At 29.8% G+C, this 13,960-nt stretch overlaps 1 protein-coding gene and 2 non-coding genes across 3 annotated transcripts; all 3 read left to right on the top strand.

Moving 5' to 3' along the window:
* The first annotated feature begins 7,389 nt into the window (after positions 1 to 7,389).
* LOC139866222 (uncharacterized) lies at positions 7,390 to 10,836 on the top strand. The gene is made up of 10 exons (XM_071854375.1): positions 7,390 to 7,694; positions 7,811 to 7,886; positions 8,312 to 8,409; positions 8,493 to 8,594; positions 8,682 to 8,768; positions 8,884 to 9,000; positions 9,612 to 9,715; positions 9,822 to 9,961; positions 10,040 to 10,176; positions 10,284 to 10,836. Exons 1-10 carry the CDS (start codon positions 7,488 to 7,490, stop codon positions 10,491 to 10,493), a joined length of 1,278 nt encoding a protein of 425 aa, XP_071710476.1. The 5' UTR covers positions 7,390 to 7,487; the 3' UTR covers positions 10,494 to 10,836.
* Positions 10,837 to 12,884: 2,048 nt separating this feature from the next.
* Positions 12,885 to 13,045, top strand: LOC139869616 (small nucleolar RNA snoR143). Its single transcript, XR_011766219.1, has one exon. It is a non-coding gene; the product is annotated as a small nucleolar RNA snoR143 (small nucleolar RNA).
* Positions 13,046 to 13,327: 282 nt separating this feature from the next.
* LOC139869617 (small nucleolar RNA snoR143) lies at positions 13,328 to 13,505 on the top strand. Its single transcript, XR_011766220.1, has one exon. It is a non-coding gene; the product is annotated as a small nucleolar RNA snoR143 (small nucleolar RNA).
* The last annotated feature ends 455 nt before the right edge of the window (positions 13,506 to 13,960 follow it).

The following is a 13,960-nucleotide window of genomic DNA, read 5'->3' as shown; positions in this document are numbered from 1 at the left end:
ACTTATGAAATTAACTCGGTTTATTGTAGCATATCCCATTTAAAATGATTTTGTTCCTAAAATCAACAATAATAAACCTTTAACATATCTTTAAAATCACTATCATTATAGCCTAATCACCCTAAAAAAGATGATTTCGTCCCCAAAATCACAAAAGAACTAACTCGGCCTTCAGCATATTTTGATAAAGTATCGTAGACTCCTATTTATCATTTGTAGCAACTAAGCTCAAGAGAATACATTTTACTTTTTTGCGTTTAATGGTGTGTTTAATAAAACTGAATGGTTAAGCATTGAATGGTTAATAATCTGAATGATTCAAAGGTTATGAATGAGTTTGGTTCTAAATGACTATAAGCTGTTGGATTATAATTTTGAATGAGTAATGTTAATGATGTAAAATAACCTTATTAACATTTATATGAATAATAACTAGAATATAGTTGTTCAGTAAGTGTTTTAATATAATTTAAATGGGATATTACATATAATTTATGTGCTTACTCGTTGAAGAGACTACCTCAACTCTGAATGGTTCAACACTGAATATCTGAACCATTCAGCATTATATGTCATTCGGATGTCAGAAACAAACGTACTGAATGCTGAATGGTTCAGCATTCAGCGCTGAACCATTCCATTAAGAGGTAAACAAAACACCCTAAATCTCTTTCTTATATGGCAATTTCATTTTAATATGTAATTTATTCTCAGAATATAATTTGTTGATTTAATCATTATAAATGGGTAACGTTTGTTTTTTCGCTTTAATTTTATTCACTGTCACATATTACATTCGTCGTTCTCACCCATCTCCAACTAAGGTCTTCTCGCCCGGTGCCAGAAATATTCGATCCCAAGTTCCCAACGCCTCGCAAAACCTCAGTACTTCTTTCTTTATTATTTTTACTTGACTGGCGGGTTCAAGGCCATTCTCGCAGGGCGAGCGCACCCGATTCTAAAGTACTTTCCAAAATCACTTCTCATTCAGTTGTCGAAAGATCGCCATCACGCCATTCACGAACCCATATCTCCTCCAAGACATTTAATTTCTTCTTCCCTACACTATTTACCATTAAGAATATAGTTTCATAAAGATCCAATCATGATCATGACACGCCTATTTCTTCAACTTACATCTATAATTACCGTGGTTAAGCGTAATTATAAATATATTGTACACATATATAGTATATACATGTTACTTCCACTATGCATCAAAATTCATTAATTCTCTACATACAAATAGTGCCTTGATAGTAATATTAGTATTTTTAATACTAATATTTTTATTAGTATTAGCATTTTATTAGTATTATTAGTATTCTTCTTAGTATGGTTATTATTATTATTATTATTATTATTATTATTATTATTATTATTATTATTATTACTAATTGTTATTATTATTATTATTATTATTATTATTATTATTATTCGAAATACTATTAGAAATAGTAGTATTACTATTAGTATTATTGATATTTTTATTAGTAATTTTGTTAGTACCATTAGTATAACAATAGTATTATTAGTATTATTATTATTATTAGTTTTTTAATTACGAATATGACTATTATTACTATTATTAGTATTATTAGTGTTATTATTAGTATTATTAGTAATATTTTTATTAATATTGTTAGTTTTTTATTAGTATTGTTAGTATTATTGGTACTGTTATTAGTATTAAAAGTATTTTTATTAGAATTATTAATCTTATTACTATTATTATTAGTACTAATAGTATTTTTATTAGTATTATTAATATTCTTTTTAGTATTATTGTTATTAGTATTTGTAGCATTTTTATTAGTATTACTAGTAGTTTTATTTGTATTGTTAGTACTTTTTTGAGTATTACTAATAATTTTATTAGTATTATTAGTACCTTTAGTATCATTACTACTTTTTAGTATTTTTTGTACTATTGGTATTACTTTGTTGTTAGTATTATTAGCATATATTTCTAGTATTAGTAGTATTATTATTAGTATTATCAGTGTTTTATTTGTATTGTATACATTTTTATTAGTATTATTAGTATTATCATTAGAATTTTTATTGATAATCTTCTTAACATTATTAGTATTATTATTATTATTATCGTGAGTACTATTAGTATTTTTAGAAGTATTTATAATGTTATTATTAGTATTGTAATTATGATAAGTATTTTTTATGTATTATTGTTAGTATTATTAGTATTTAAATTAGTAATATTGGTATTATTATTAGAATTTCATTAGTATTATTAGTATTAGTATGATTAGAATTATTATTTGTATCAGTAGTATTTTTCTAGTATTATTAGTATTGATAGCATTATTAGTATTATTATTAGTATTTTTATTAATATTATTACCCTTATAATTAGCATTATAACTATTTATATTAATATTGTTAGTATTATTAGTTGTTGGGGGAGAATGTGGGTTAACATGAGATTATGCTTAATGACTATACTAATCTTAACCCATAACAATAAGTGTTTTGATGATGACATATGCACATAGCTAAAGGTGATGGTAGACATCTTGACATAAATAAACAAGTTCATTAATTCACACTTGCTCTAACAAATGATCAAAAACCAAATAAAGCTTAAAACGGAAAACGTAAAGCACACGGTTAGTGCACCTCAGATTTACGAAATCTGAGTTGCACGGTCGACTCCGGGGCTGACCGTGGATCGACCGCAGAAACCTACTGTCTAGATTTTGATCGAAAAATGTTTGACCACTTATGGGCATCTATAATTCATGAAACTTGTTCAAACATGCTTAGGATAGTTGCCTCCTTCATTCCCAAAGGAGTTTTGGTCACTAGAACACTAATCTTGGTTAATCACGCCTAATGACGCCTTAATGACAATTAAGCCTTGATTAAGGAAAAACATATAAGTGTTTTAGGAAAATATGTACATCTAAAATGTATCTAGACATTCTTAGGATGGTCACCAAGTCCCAACCAATAGTTGCTTTTTCCTTATACATGTGTTGGACATTAATGTATGCTTATACATTAATCTTGCAAATGTCACTTTGCAAGTAAAACTTACATAGTCTTAGTTTAAGGTTATGTTATTACTATGTGCTTAATTCTAAGATTACTTAGTGATCTCTTGCTAGTCATTACATGTATAATATACTTGACTACTTGCTATTAGTACATGTGTATTATTTGAGTATGTGTTAAGTGCTAAATGTTATGTAGTTATTTAATATATGTATGAATGAACCATGTCTTGCTATGTGTTACAAGTTAGATTCCACCAACTAGTGTTTAGACTACTTGATTATATGATTGTGTTACTTGGATAATATTTGGAATGTCATAATCTAGTAAACTTAAAAGACAATGAAACATTAACACACATAGGCTTGCTTAAAGTCTAAAATTAAGTTTATGAATAAGTTTAAACTTGATTAACTTGATGTCTTGCAACATGTTTAATTGTTATTACTTGCTTAATTTGTCAAGACATCATTACCACACTTACTTAATTACAAACAAGTTTAAATTTGAATACTAGCATGCTTTGTGATTAAAGTGAGTTTTTGTCATCAATGACATGTTGACCAACCAATAGAGATTTAGAAAATGTGTTAATTACAAATAAAGGATTATGATAAAAATGAGATTGTCTCAAATGATTATCATGTCTTGTATCCAAGAATGTTAGACTTTCCACTTTGAGCATGATAAGTCACTATCAAGGCAATACATCCAAGGTAAATGGATATTTAATGCATATAGTATTTGTATATGATGTTGGGTATCTTTTTGCAGGCGTTAAATGAAGTAAAGTGTCCAAGGAGTGATGTTCAAAACTGATTCAAATGGCTATACAATGGATATATATTTTGGACTGGAACACGTGCGATCGAACCACGATCGACCGTAGGTCAGGCCGCAGACAGGGCTGACTTTTTATCTCTCCATATAAATAGCAAGACTTGGAGAACTTTGAAAACTTGGACCTCTTGCATGCTACAACTCAAAATCATCAGAGAATCACAAGAACATAACATTCATACATATGTTTGTGATTAACAAGAGAAGTTTTATAATCTCATAGATTATAAAAGGGGTGTTTGTAAACTTACTTTTAAATTCTAATCTTTGTAAGTTTGCATAGTGATGTAATAATTCTTATAATTGTCTTAGAATTATCATCACTGAAAAAGGGTGAGTCTTTGTACTTTGTAATTATAAGAATATGCTAGCTTAGCTATCTTCTTCCTTAAAGGGAACTAGGGAGTTGATTAATCTCATTGGAGATTAATACTTATCCAAGTTGAAGACAAGTTGATCTAAGTTGGAGGTAATCTTTCAAAGTGATAGAAGGATTAGGTTAATTATCTAAGAAGAAGTATAAGGCTTGTAAATCGGATATCCACTGGATTTGGAGAAATGTGCTTAGTGAAGCAAGAAATCCCGATTAGTGAATCGGAGAGTGGATTAAGATAGATTAGTTAACATCCACCCGAACCACTATAAATCCTTGTGTATATGTTCCTTACTTTACATTCCGCACTATTACAAACATAAACACACCACATGTTGGTTTTAGTTGATTAAGGTGATCAAGTATCGTTCAAATCTTATTGATCATCGAAAAAGTTTTAAAATTCGTATTAAGTAACTATTCACCCCCTATAGTTACTTACAATTAGTATTATTAGTTTTTTACTAAGAACTTTAGATTTATTATTAATAAATATTAGTATTACTAGTATTATTATTATTATCGTGAGTACTATTAGAATTTCGAGAAGTATTTATATAGGTATTAATAGTATTATAATTATAATAAGTATTTTTATTAGTATTATTAATATTGTTAGTATTATTATTATTAGTGTTATTAGTATTAGTAGTATTATTATAAGTATTATTAATTATTAATTATTATTAGTATTATTTTAAGTACTATTATTGATATTAATATTATTAGTACTATTATTAATAATAATTATATTTTCATTAGTATTATTAAAATATTATAAAACTAATAATAGTATTATTAGTTTTTATTAGTATTGTTGTTAGCATTAAAGTATTTTTATTACTTGTATTATATTTTTTTAAGTTGTATTGAGAATAAAGGTAGTATTATTAGTGTTTTTCTTAGTACTATGGGTATTATTATTAATATATTTATGTATTTTATTGGTACTTTTAGAATTTTTATTTGTATTGTAAAAAGTTTATCAGTATTATTAGTATTATTAGTGTTTGTACTATTAGTATATTTTTTGTATTATTAGTATATTTTTAGTATTATTAGTATTTATTTAGTATTCTTACTATTACTCTGCTACTAATATTACTAGTATTTTTTATTAGTTTTATCGTAATTATTATTAGAAATTTTCGTATTTCATTAGTGTATTGTTATTATTATTATTAGTAATATTAGTATTATAATTACTATATATATTAGTATTATTAGTATTACCATAAGTATTTTTTATTAATATTTATATTAGTATTATTAATATTTAAACTAGTATTATTGGTATTATTATTAGAATTTTATTAGTAGTATTAGTATTATTATTAATATTATTATTATTATTATTAATATTATTGATTATTGATATAATAAGAGTTATAATTAGTATTAGTATTTTACTATGAGTATTAGTATTTTTTTAAGAATTATTATTATTGATAGTATTTTTAGTATATTATTAGTATTTTTATTAATAATATTATTCTTATAATTAGCATTAATACTATTTATATTAATATCGTTAGTATTATTAATTTTTTTTATTAAGAATTTTAGTATTATTATTAATGTTATTACTAGTATTAATAATGTTATTATTAATATTATTAGTACTACTATTAGTATTTTTATTAGCATTGTTTGTATTATTAATATTGTTATTGATATTATTATAAGTATTATTATATTATTAGTTTTTTATTAGTATTATTAGTCTTACTAGTGTACTATCCGCGAATGTTGATGAGTTGGTTAAGGCATTAGAGCAGATTCAAGAATTGCAAAAAGCCGCAGAATGTGCGATAAATGAATCGATTCGTAGAGATAATGATAATAATACCATTTCTTATCTAAGACGTGCGATATTTACAAGTGGTAGTAGGTAAACTTAGATTTGTGTATAACTTGACATAGAATTGAGAAAGAACATATGGTCCAAATGTGTAAGTTTAAGTTCTAACTAGTTATATGTCGTTCAAGTTTTCGAAGTATGTAGAAAGTACACATGTACAAATCTTCTATTCTTAGGTTTGTATATGAACAAAAAGACGAGGATGAGTTAACTTTTTGACAAGGAATGCGACTATGAATTTACACAACCACAATAAATTCATTCAATTCGAGTCAACAAATGTATCTGAACATATACTAAAACCATCTCCCATTGACTATATGTATAATTATTTTAACCATCTCAAAAGATAACATAGGGGTTTGGTACCGCTATTATCACAAATGATATCATATTTAATCCTAAACCTCACTGACAGCGTATGTATAGCCCGAAGGAGTGAAAAATAACATTTTTTTTGCATCGGTACTAGTTAGTTTTTATATGGACATTTAAGTTCATATAATTCCTTAGAACTTATCAGTTTATTTAGTTAAACTATCAGAGAGGTCCTAATGATTCGCCCAGCCACCCGCCCACAAGCTCACCCACCTGGGCGCCGATGGCACGAGGTCGCACAGGCCTCCGCCCAGCTAGTTCGTCCCCCACTTCGTCCATTTTGAGCAGATTTCTGGACGGGATTCTTGTTTATTATTATTATTATTATTATTATTATTATTATTATTATTATTATTATTATTATTATTATTATTTTATTTATTTGTTTTATATTTGAGGTTTAACATTGGAGTGAGAAAAATGAATTTGCAGGTGAGAGAGATGAATGAGAGATGAACGTGAGGAAAAGAGAAAATGAAGATAAGGGGATATATTTTTAATTTTTGTATAGATTTTGGGCCCACAATATTTAAGCATACTTCAATATTTAATCAATTTAGTTTTTAAGGTTTAAATTACATGTAATTTAATGAAATTATTGTAATTTTTAATTTTAATGAAATTTTAGTTTTATGTTGTTTATTTAAAATTTATAATACAAATAATAATAATTGTTTGATAATATAAAAATAAAAAAAATAAAAATATGAAAGGAGGAGTGTTATTGTTGGGAGTGTTTATTCCTGAAAAAGAAATTAGATAAAAGTGTTGATGTGACGCTAAATAATTGGTGAGTGAAGACCCTCTCATAAAATCTTATCGAGTTGAACTTAACTTTACAATAGTTTAACTAAAAACCTATTTAAAACCAAAAAAGTAAAATAATAAGGTGTCTAGGTTTGAGACTTTGAGTCATAAAACGACACCGTTAATAAAAACGTTAAACCTTGAAATATCTAATATCGTTATCGTCTATTAACAACCGAGGTTTTGTGTGTAGTCGGCCAAGGTCTATCAATGGCGTTGTTACAGTTCATGTGTTCCGTGACACCACTAGCACGTGCAGCCAGGTCACGTGCCATTATCGTCTCTTCCTCTCGCACCGTCGTCACCGTCCCCTCAACCACCACCACCACCAAAACGAAAACATCGCCACCGGAATCCACCGTGCTTCTGGGCATGTCGGAAGAACAACTTCAACAGCTCGCCATTAATTTCGGTCAGGTATAATATTGTTCAATTATATTCACCTCCAATTTTCTAAATTTAATTTGATATAACCTAGTTTTTTGGTTCAGTTAAACATTTGGGATTTTTATCTATTTATTTTTATTTTTTAGCAAGGTTATAGAGGCAAGCAGTTGCATCATCTTTTGTATAAGCGAAGGGTAAAATATATTAAAGAATTCAGTCAAGGTGAGCAATAATGCTTTTATTTTTTAGTGAGTTAATTATAATTTTAATAACAATAACTGATTATGTTAGAAATGATTATGGATAAATGATAGCGCAGAATGAAATATATGTTGGATTCGTTTATAGGTTAAAAATTAAAATGTATCAGTTTAATATAATAAAAGGAAAATGATGTATCGGATTGATAGAAAATGGTGCTTAATTTGATGCATCAAACACATATAAGTACATATCTGTAGTTTCTCCAACATTTCTACCTTAACGCGCTCATTGTACAATAACTTTAATTTGGAGGCCATGTGTTATCACAGTTTTTGCGTACCTTCAAGAACGGCTATAGCTGTGTGATAGTATATTGTTGCTGTAACGTAATATTGGTGGTGTTTTCTTGAGTTTATTAATTGAATGTTTCCGTGTGTAAAAAGTGCCTCTGGCGTTTAGAACGGAATTACAAGAAGCTGGTTATGTGGTTGGGAGGTCGTCTGTTCATAGTTCTGTGGTTGCAGCTGATGGCACTATCAAGGTTAATCATCTTCAAACTTTATAAAACTATAATTGATGTTGGTTCTCATTTGTTGTGATATTTAATGTTTGATTGAATTTCAGTTGCTGATAAAATTGGAAGATAACCGATTAGTCGAAACAGTTGGAATACCGGTGACAGATGATAAAGGTTCTGTTCGACTTACTGCTTGTGTCTCATCGCAGGTAATCTAACTGCTACCTTTAGTGGTTTTTGTTACTAATTATTACTCAGCTGAAAAAGTACGTTTGTTGTTGAATATGATTAATCAGGTAGGATGCCCTTTACGCTGCTCATTTTGTGCTACTGGCAAAGGAGGCTTCTCCAGAAACCTTAAAGGGCATGAGATCGTGGAACAGGTAATAAAAATTCACGAGCTTTTGTTTAGTAATGATATAAGATTGGTTATTCTTATTAATCATTTAATTTAATTTGATTTTATTAATTTAGTTGTTTTGAAATATTTGTTGTTAGGTATTGGCAATAGAAGAGGTTTTCAACAATAGGGTTACAAATGTGGTCTTTATGGGAATGGGTGAGCCGATGCTAAATATGAAAGAAGTTCTTGCTGCTCATCGATGTTTAAACAAGGTTCACAATAAACATACTGTTATATATGGGCTATTTATTTATTCTTGTTTATGGTTTAAAGATGTTGGGCCATTAAATTAATATTACCGTTTTGTAAAGGCTATATATATACTAAAAAACACCCAGAATTTCGTCGTTTAAGTTGTTTCGGATTGTCGTTTTGAGTTTGCGTTCACACTGCAATATGTCCCTCAACTTTGGCTCAATTTACACAGCGACCCCTCAAGTTTACATTTTTTCAGGGGTTCAAAGAGTAAATATATAATTTTATTAAAATAAAAGAAACTAATTCCACCCGAATTTTTAACGGGCCCTATCTTCTCGCTTGGTGCGAGTTAAATTTTTATGAGACCACCGTTCAACTCGAAATAATTTTACGAACACAACGCGACTAACTATACGCGAAATGGACATCATTAATAAAACACTAAATATTTCGGGCTATATTTCATACATATACATACACGTACAACAAACAACCCAACCTATTAGATATATTAGGTACCAAACAGCGTATATCTAAATTCGACCGCGCGTTAAATACAACCGCAGCAACGCGCGTTCGAATTTTTTTCTAGTTTTTACTAAAATTAATATTACCGTTTTATAAGGATATACAAATAGGACAAAGAATGATGACGATTTCTACTGTTGGAGTTCCAAATACTATAAAGAGGCTTGCTTCACACAAACTACAGTCTACATTGGCTCTTAGGTAAGCAACATTCACTCACTTGTTGATGTTTTGACTTTTGACTTTGGATTACAAAGTCAACGTGTGCTTCTTGACTAATTTCTTGTAATGTTTTTATGTACTTAAGCCTTCATGCTCCTAATCAGAAACTAAGGGAAAAGATTGTTCCGAGTGCAAAAGCATACCCTTTAGAAGCAATCATGAAAGACTGCAGGGATTATTTTCATGAAACTAGTAGACGAGTGTCCTTTGAGTACACACTATTAGGTACACGATTTTGCGTTCACATATATTTTTGCATTAGAATCGCATTCTTAAATTGATACTAATTGAGTATAATAACAGCTGGAGTCAATGATGATGTGGAGCATGCAAAAGAACTTGCTGAATTACTTCATCAATGGGGACCTGGGTATCACGTGAACTTGATTCCATTTAATCCGATAGATGGTACCGAGTATAAGCGTCCTTACAGAAAAGCAGTACGTTTTTTATTTTGATTATCTGATTACTACGACATGACATCAGCTTTTTTAAGGTTGTTTATGGTTACATACTCATTTAAGGTCATGTTAAACTTCAATTGCAGATCAGTATATTCCAATCTATGCTAGAGTCGCGTAAAATAACTGTTAGTGTACGTCAGACAAGAGGTTTAGATGCAAGTGCGGCTTGTGGGCAGTTAAGAAACGAATTCCAGAAGAGTCCTTTGGTCACACCCTCGAGTGACAACATACAACCTGTACCTGAACTAGAATTTGAACCAGAACAGGAACCAGAGTCTGCTGTTGCTTGTTAGTAAATGAACCACCGATCAGGCAGTTTTGGATGCATGGTGCTCGGTTTTTTCTAATTTATAACTGCATCTGATTTATGGCTCGCATGACTGGTCGAAGGGTCCAACCATTATCGACAGATGGTCTAGCCAGAGTCTGCTATCTTGAGCCTGCATGAACAAGAAATGTAGGTTGATTAGTGGTTAACTGCAGATTTGGTATGGTGATCACTGAGTAGTAAAGATCTGGAGAAGGAATATACATGTCTTCTTTAGAATATCATTTTGTGTAATACTTTACTTTTTGTTGCTAATATATGTCCCTTTTTACCTTATTCTTAATATTGTATTATTACTTTTTTGGACTTTTCTGACGACTCTTACGGTTTGGTTGTTGTTTGGTTGTTGTTAACGTGTGCATAAATTGCTAGTACAGATTTGTCCTTTTTTTGAAGGATGAAAATTTTTATTTAAAAAAAATGCTCTAGCGGTAGAAAAAAAAATTACATCGGCTTCAAGATGCAAAAGTTCCAACAAAAAAATAGACTTATATCTCTAGATCTCGGTCGTTTACTCTCGTTTATTTACATCCGTGGAATAAATTTCATCTGCTGTTAAGGTGAACTTCATAGCCCCACTTTTACTATTAGTGTTTTACAAATCTTGGGGTGAGACACTGAGACAAATGATTGCTTTTAAACTGTTTTACGTTTTAGACACAAGTGCTCAAACTATAATTGTGCTGCCATGCTATGTTTCATGCTAAATTCTTGCCATGATATCGTTAGTTGCTACGTATAAATGCAAGCTTAATTATTGTGAGTAGACCTATTGAGAGCAACGTCTCTATTCAGGTGACCGTTGGTCAATGGATACATAATAATGATTTAACGATACGAACGGATAAAGTGTTATGGGGTAAATTTGTTTAGTCTCGATATCATACACTTCAGCACTACTTTCGAACTGATATGTCTATATCAAAGTTTTATAACTAAATCTTGTGGTCTAAAAACTTTCGTTGTTACCAATAAATCTATGAATTCACCAACCTTTTTGATTGATACTTTTAAGCATGTTTTGTCTCAGGTGATAACTAACTATGCTACTTGGTGCTATGCTGCTACTTGGAGTCCGCATTATCATTTACATTTATGCATTTGAACAATTACAATTTACATTTTGAATTTTCATTTGTAACGACTATTTATTTTCACTGGAATCCAAGCATCGAACCAGAAAATGAACACTTGTGCCATCCCCAGTTCTTTTGTGAAGAGGAGAACAAGAGATGGTGGATTAATTGTGAAAATAAGAGACATCAGAAATAATATTACTCCATATGCTATTTGAACTAGATAATCTAACTTGAAAGCAATTAAATACTCCATCTATCCCATTTATGCAATAATAACTTGGACCAATGCGATTTGAGTTAGACTTAAATCTCAATCTTCAGTTTTATCTCTATTTGACAAGATCATACAATCCATTTGAAATTCTATCGAACTAAACTCACAAACCAATAAAAGTTAAATTACATTTAACCAATATAATTGCAAAAACATTACCCTCAATATGAACCATTGACCCGATCAATGTTGTTTATTTAGGCTTTTTTTATACAAAAAAACGAGAATTTTATATAACAAAATCTTTTTCTTCAAAAGAAAAAAATAAAGAAAAATAAGAAATAAACACGGACATGGCTCGAAAGTAGAAAACAAGAATCTAACGACAGGATTGTAAGAGAACACTGTCTAAATCCGAGCCAACGACGAAAATGACAAAGAAACTAAAAACATGGAAAGAAACTAAAACATGTTGTTTATTTAGTACTCGTATAAAAAAACAAATAATCAATTCGAGTGTTTACTTCTCTTCTCGTTAAATGAGTATCTACTGCCGTTATCTCCCCGTTAACTACCAGTTAACTTTCTTAGAAACGATGCCGTATTGCACATATCCTAAAACAAACTTAGAAACCCTAAATCGTTATACTCTATATAAACACCATCCACTCACCAACCAATTAAACCCTAGCAACCAATCTACCGCCTGCCGTCGTTGCTATCGTCTGCTTTACTATTTTTTAAACTATGAATTGTATATTTTATGGCTATGATTATAAAGAGAGAAGGCTCTAGCGGTAATTCGATGAGCTGAATTTTGCCGCCTCATTTGTAATCCGTTACAATGATTGGCACTCATGGCATATACAGTTCATCGAATTAGGGTTTCATTTTGTTTTTGTAGTTAATTACATTTAATCCACCGCGATGACAGAGATCTCTAAAACTACACTTGATATGAGCCCTCTCTTGATTGCAATTTTATTAATAATCTACAAATTTTATATTATCAATTGCATTTGTTGTATTCGATTGTAAATAGAGTGATATATTATTTATATAATAATATCTGTATCTCTATTTATACACAACGATGCGTATATTAAAAGCCTGGTTTTTTTACATTATGTTGAAACCAGGCAGCGGCCAGACAACCGTAGAGATAGTTTCCACAGATGAGCAGTTTTTGAAATCTGCTTGTCTACTAATATCTATCTCACATTATCAAAAATTAGGGCTTTTTGTATGATATTTGTTTATATGTGTATGTAATTATATGTATGTCTGTATAGTTTAAGGCTTGCATTTACCAACTCAGCTTAAGTTCTGCAAAATGTGTATTGGCTGAATGGCTGATTAGTTTTGAATCCATTATGGTCTTAAAATAGGTTCATCATTTGAATAATTTGATATGTCTGTTTCTTATATTTCATCATGATGGATGTTTTATGACTGCATTGCTGTATTCGATTGTAGATAGAATGAGGTTTTGATCTCAGTTTTTCTATTTATACACAGTAATGCGTATAACAAATGCTTGTTTTTACAGTGTTTAATTCTTTATCGACTGATAACGAACTTCTCATTTGTTGAAAATAGGCAGCGGCCAGACAACCGTAGAGATGGTTTCCACAGATGAACAGTTTTTGTGATCTATTTGTCTACTAAAATCCATCTCACATGTTTAACAAAATCTGTTTAATTATATCCAAAATTAATAATTTGACTATTATGGTTTTTGCAGTTGCTGTTTGGATTTCTTATTTATTTATTTTACCTGGGATATTTAATAGGTTTGGTTCTGTTGGTTCTTGCCTAGCTGAATAATGCAAGTTTATATTCTTTAACTTCACCATGTATTTATAAAATAAGACTGCCCTGCTGAGTCTCCGGTTTCAACTAATAATTTCAGTTGATGTGTTTTGAATTCGATGGAGGAGCTAGCAATGAGATATGCTTGATTACACGGGATTCGTACAAATCTCATATTTTGAGATGAAATTAAGCAGGATGAAGGTGAAACGGAACAGAAACTTGTCTCCCATTTAGGATTATGTATTGACCAGTTGATGACCTGTTCTTCGACGACCTGTGATGGGAGCTGGAAGCCTGGAACCAGAACTAGTTTAAGGTGGTCAG

Source organism: Rutidosis leptorrhynchoides, chromosome 9, assembly GCF_046630445.1.
Source record: "Rutidosis leptorrhynchoides isolate AG116_Rl617_1_P2 chromosome 9, CSIRO_AGI_Rlap_v1, whole genome shotgun sequence".
In the NCBI taxonomy this organism is placed as follows: Eukaryota; Viridiplantae; Streptophyta; class Magnoliopsida; order Asterales; family Asteraceae; genus Rutidosis; species Rutidosis leptorrhynchoides.
The sequence above is the reverse complement of the archived record's forward strand: the minus strand, read 5'-3'. Positions and strand labels throughout refer to the sequence as shown.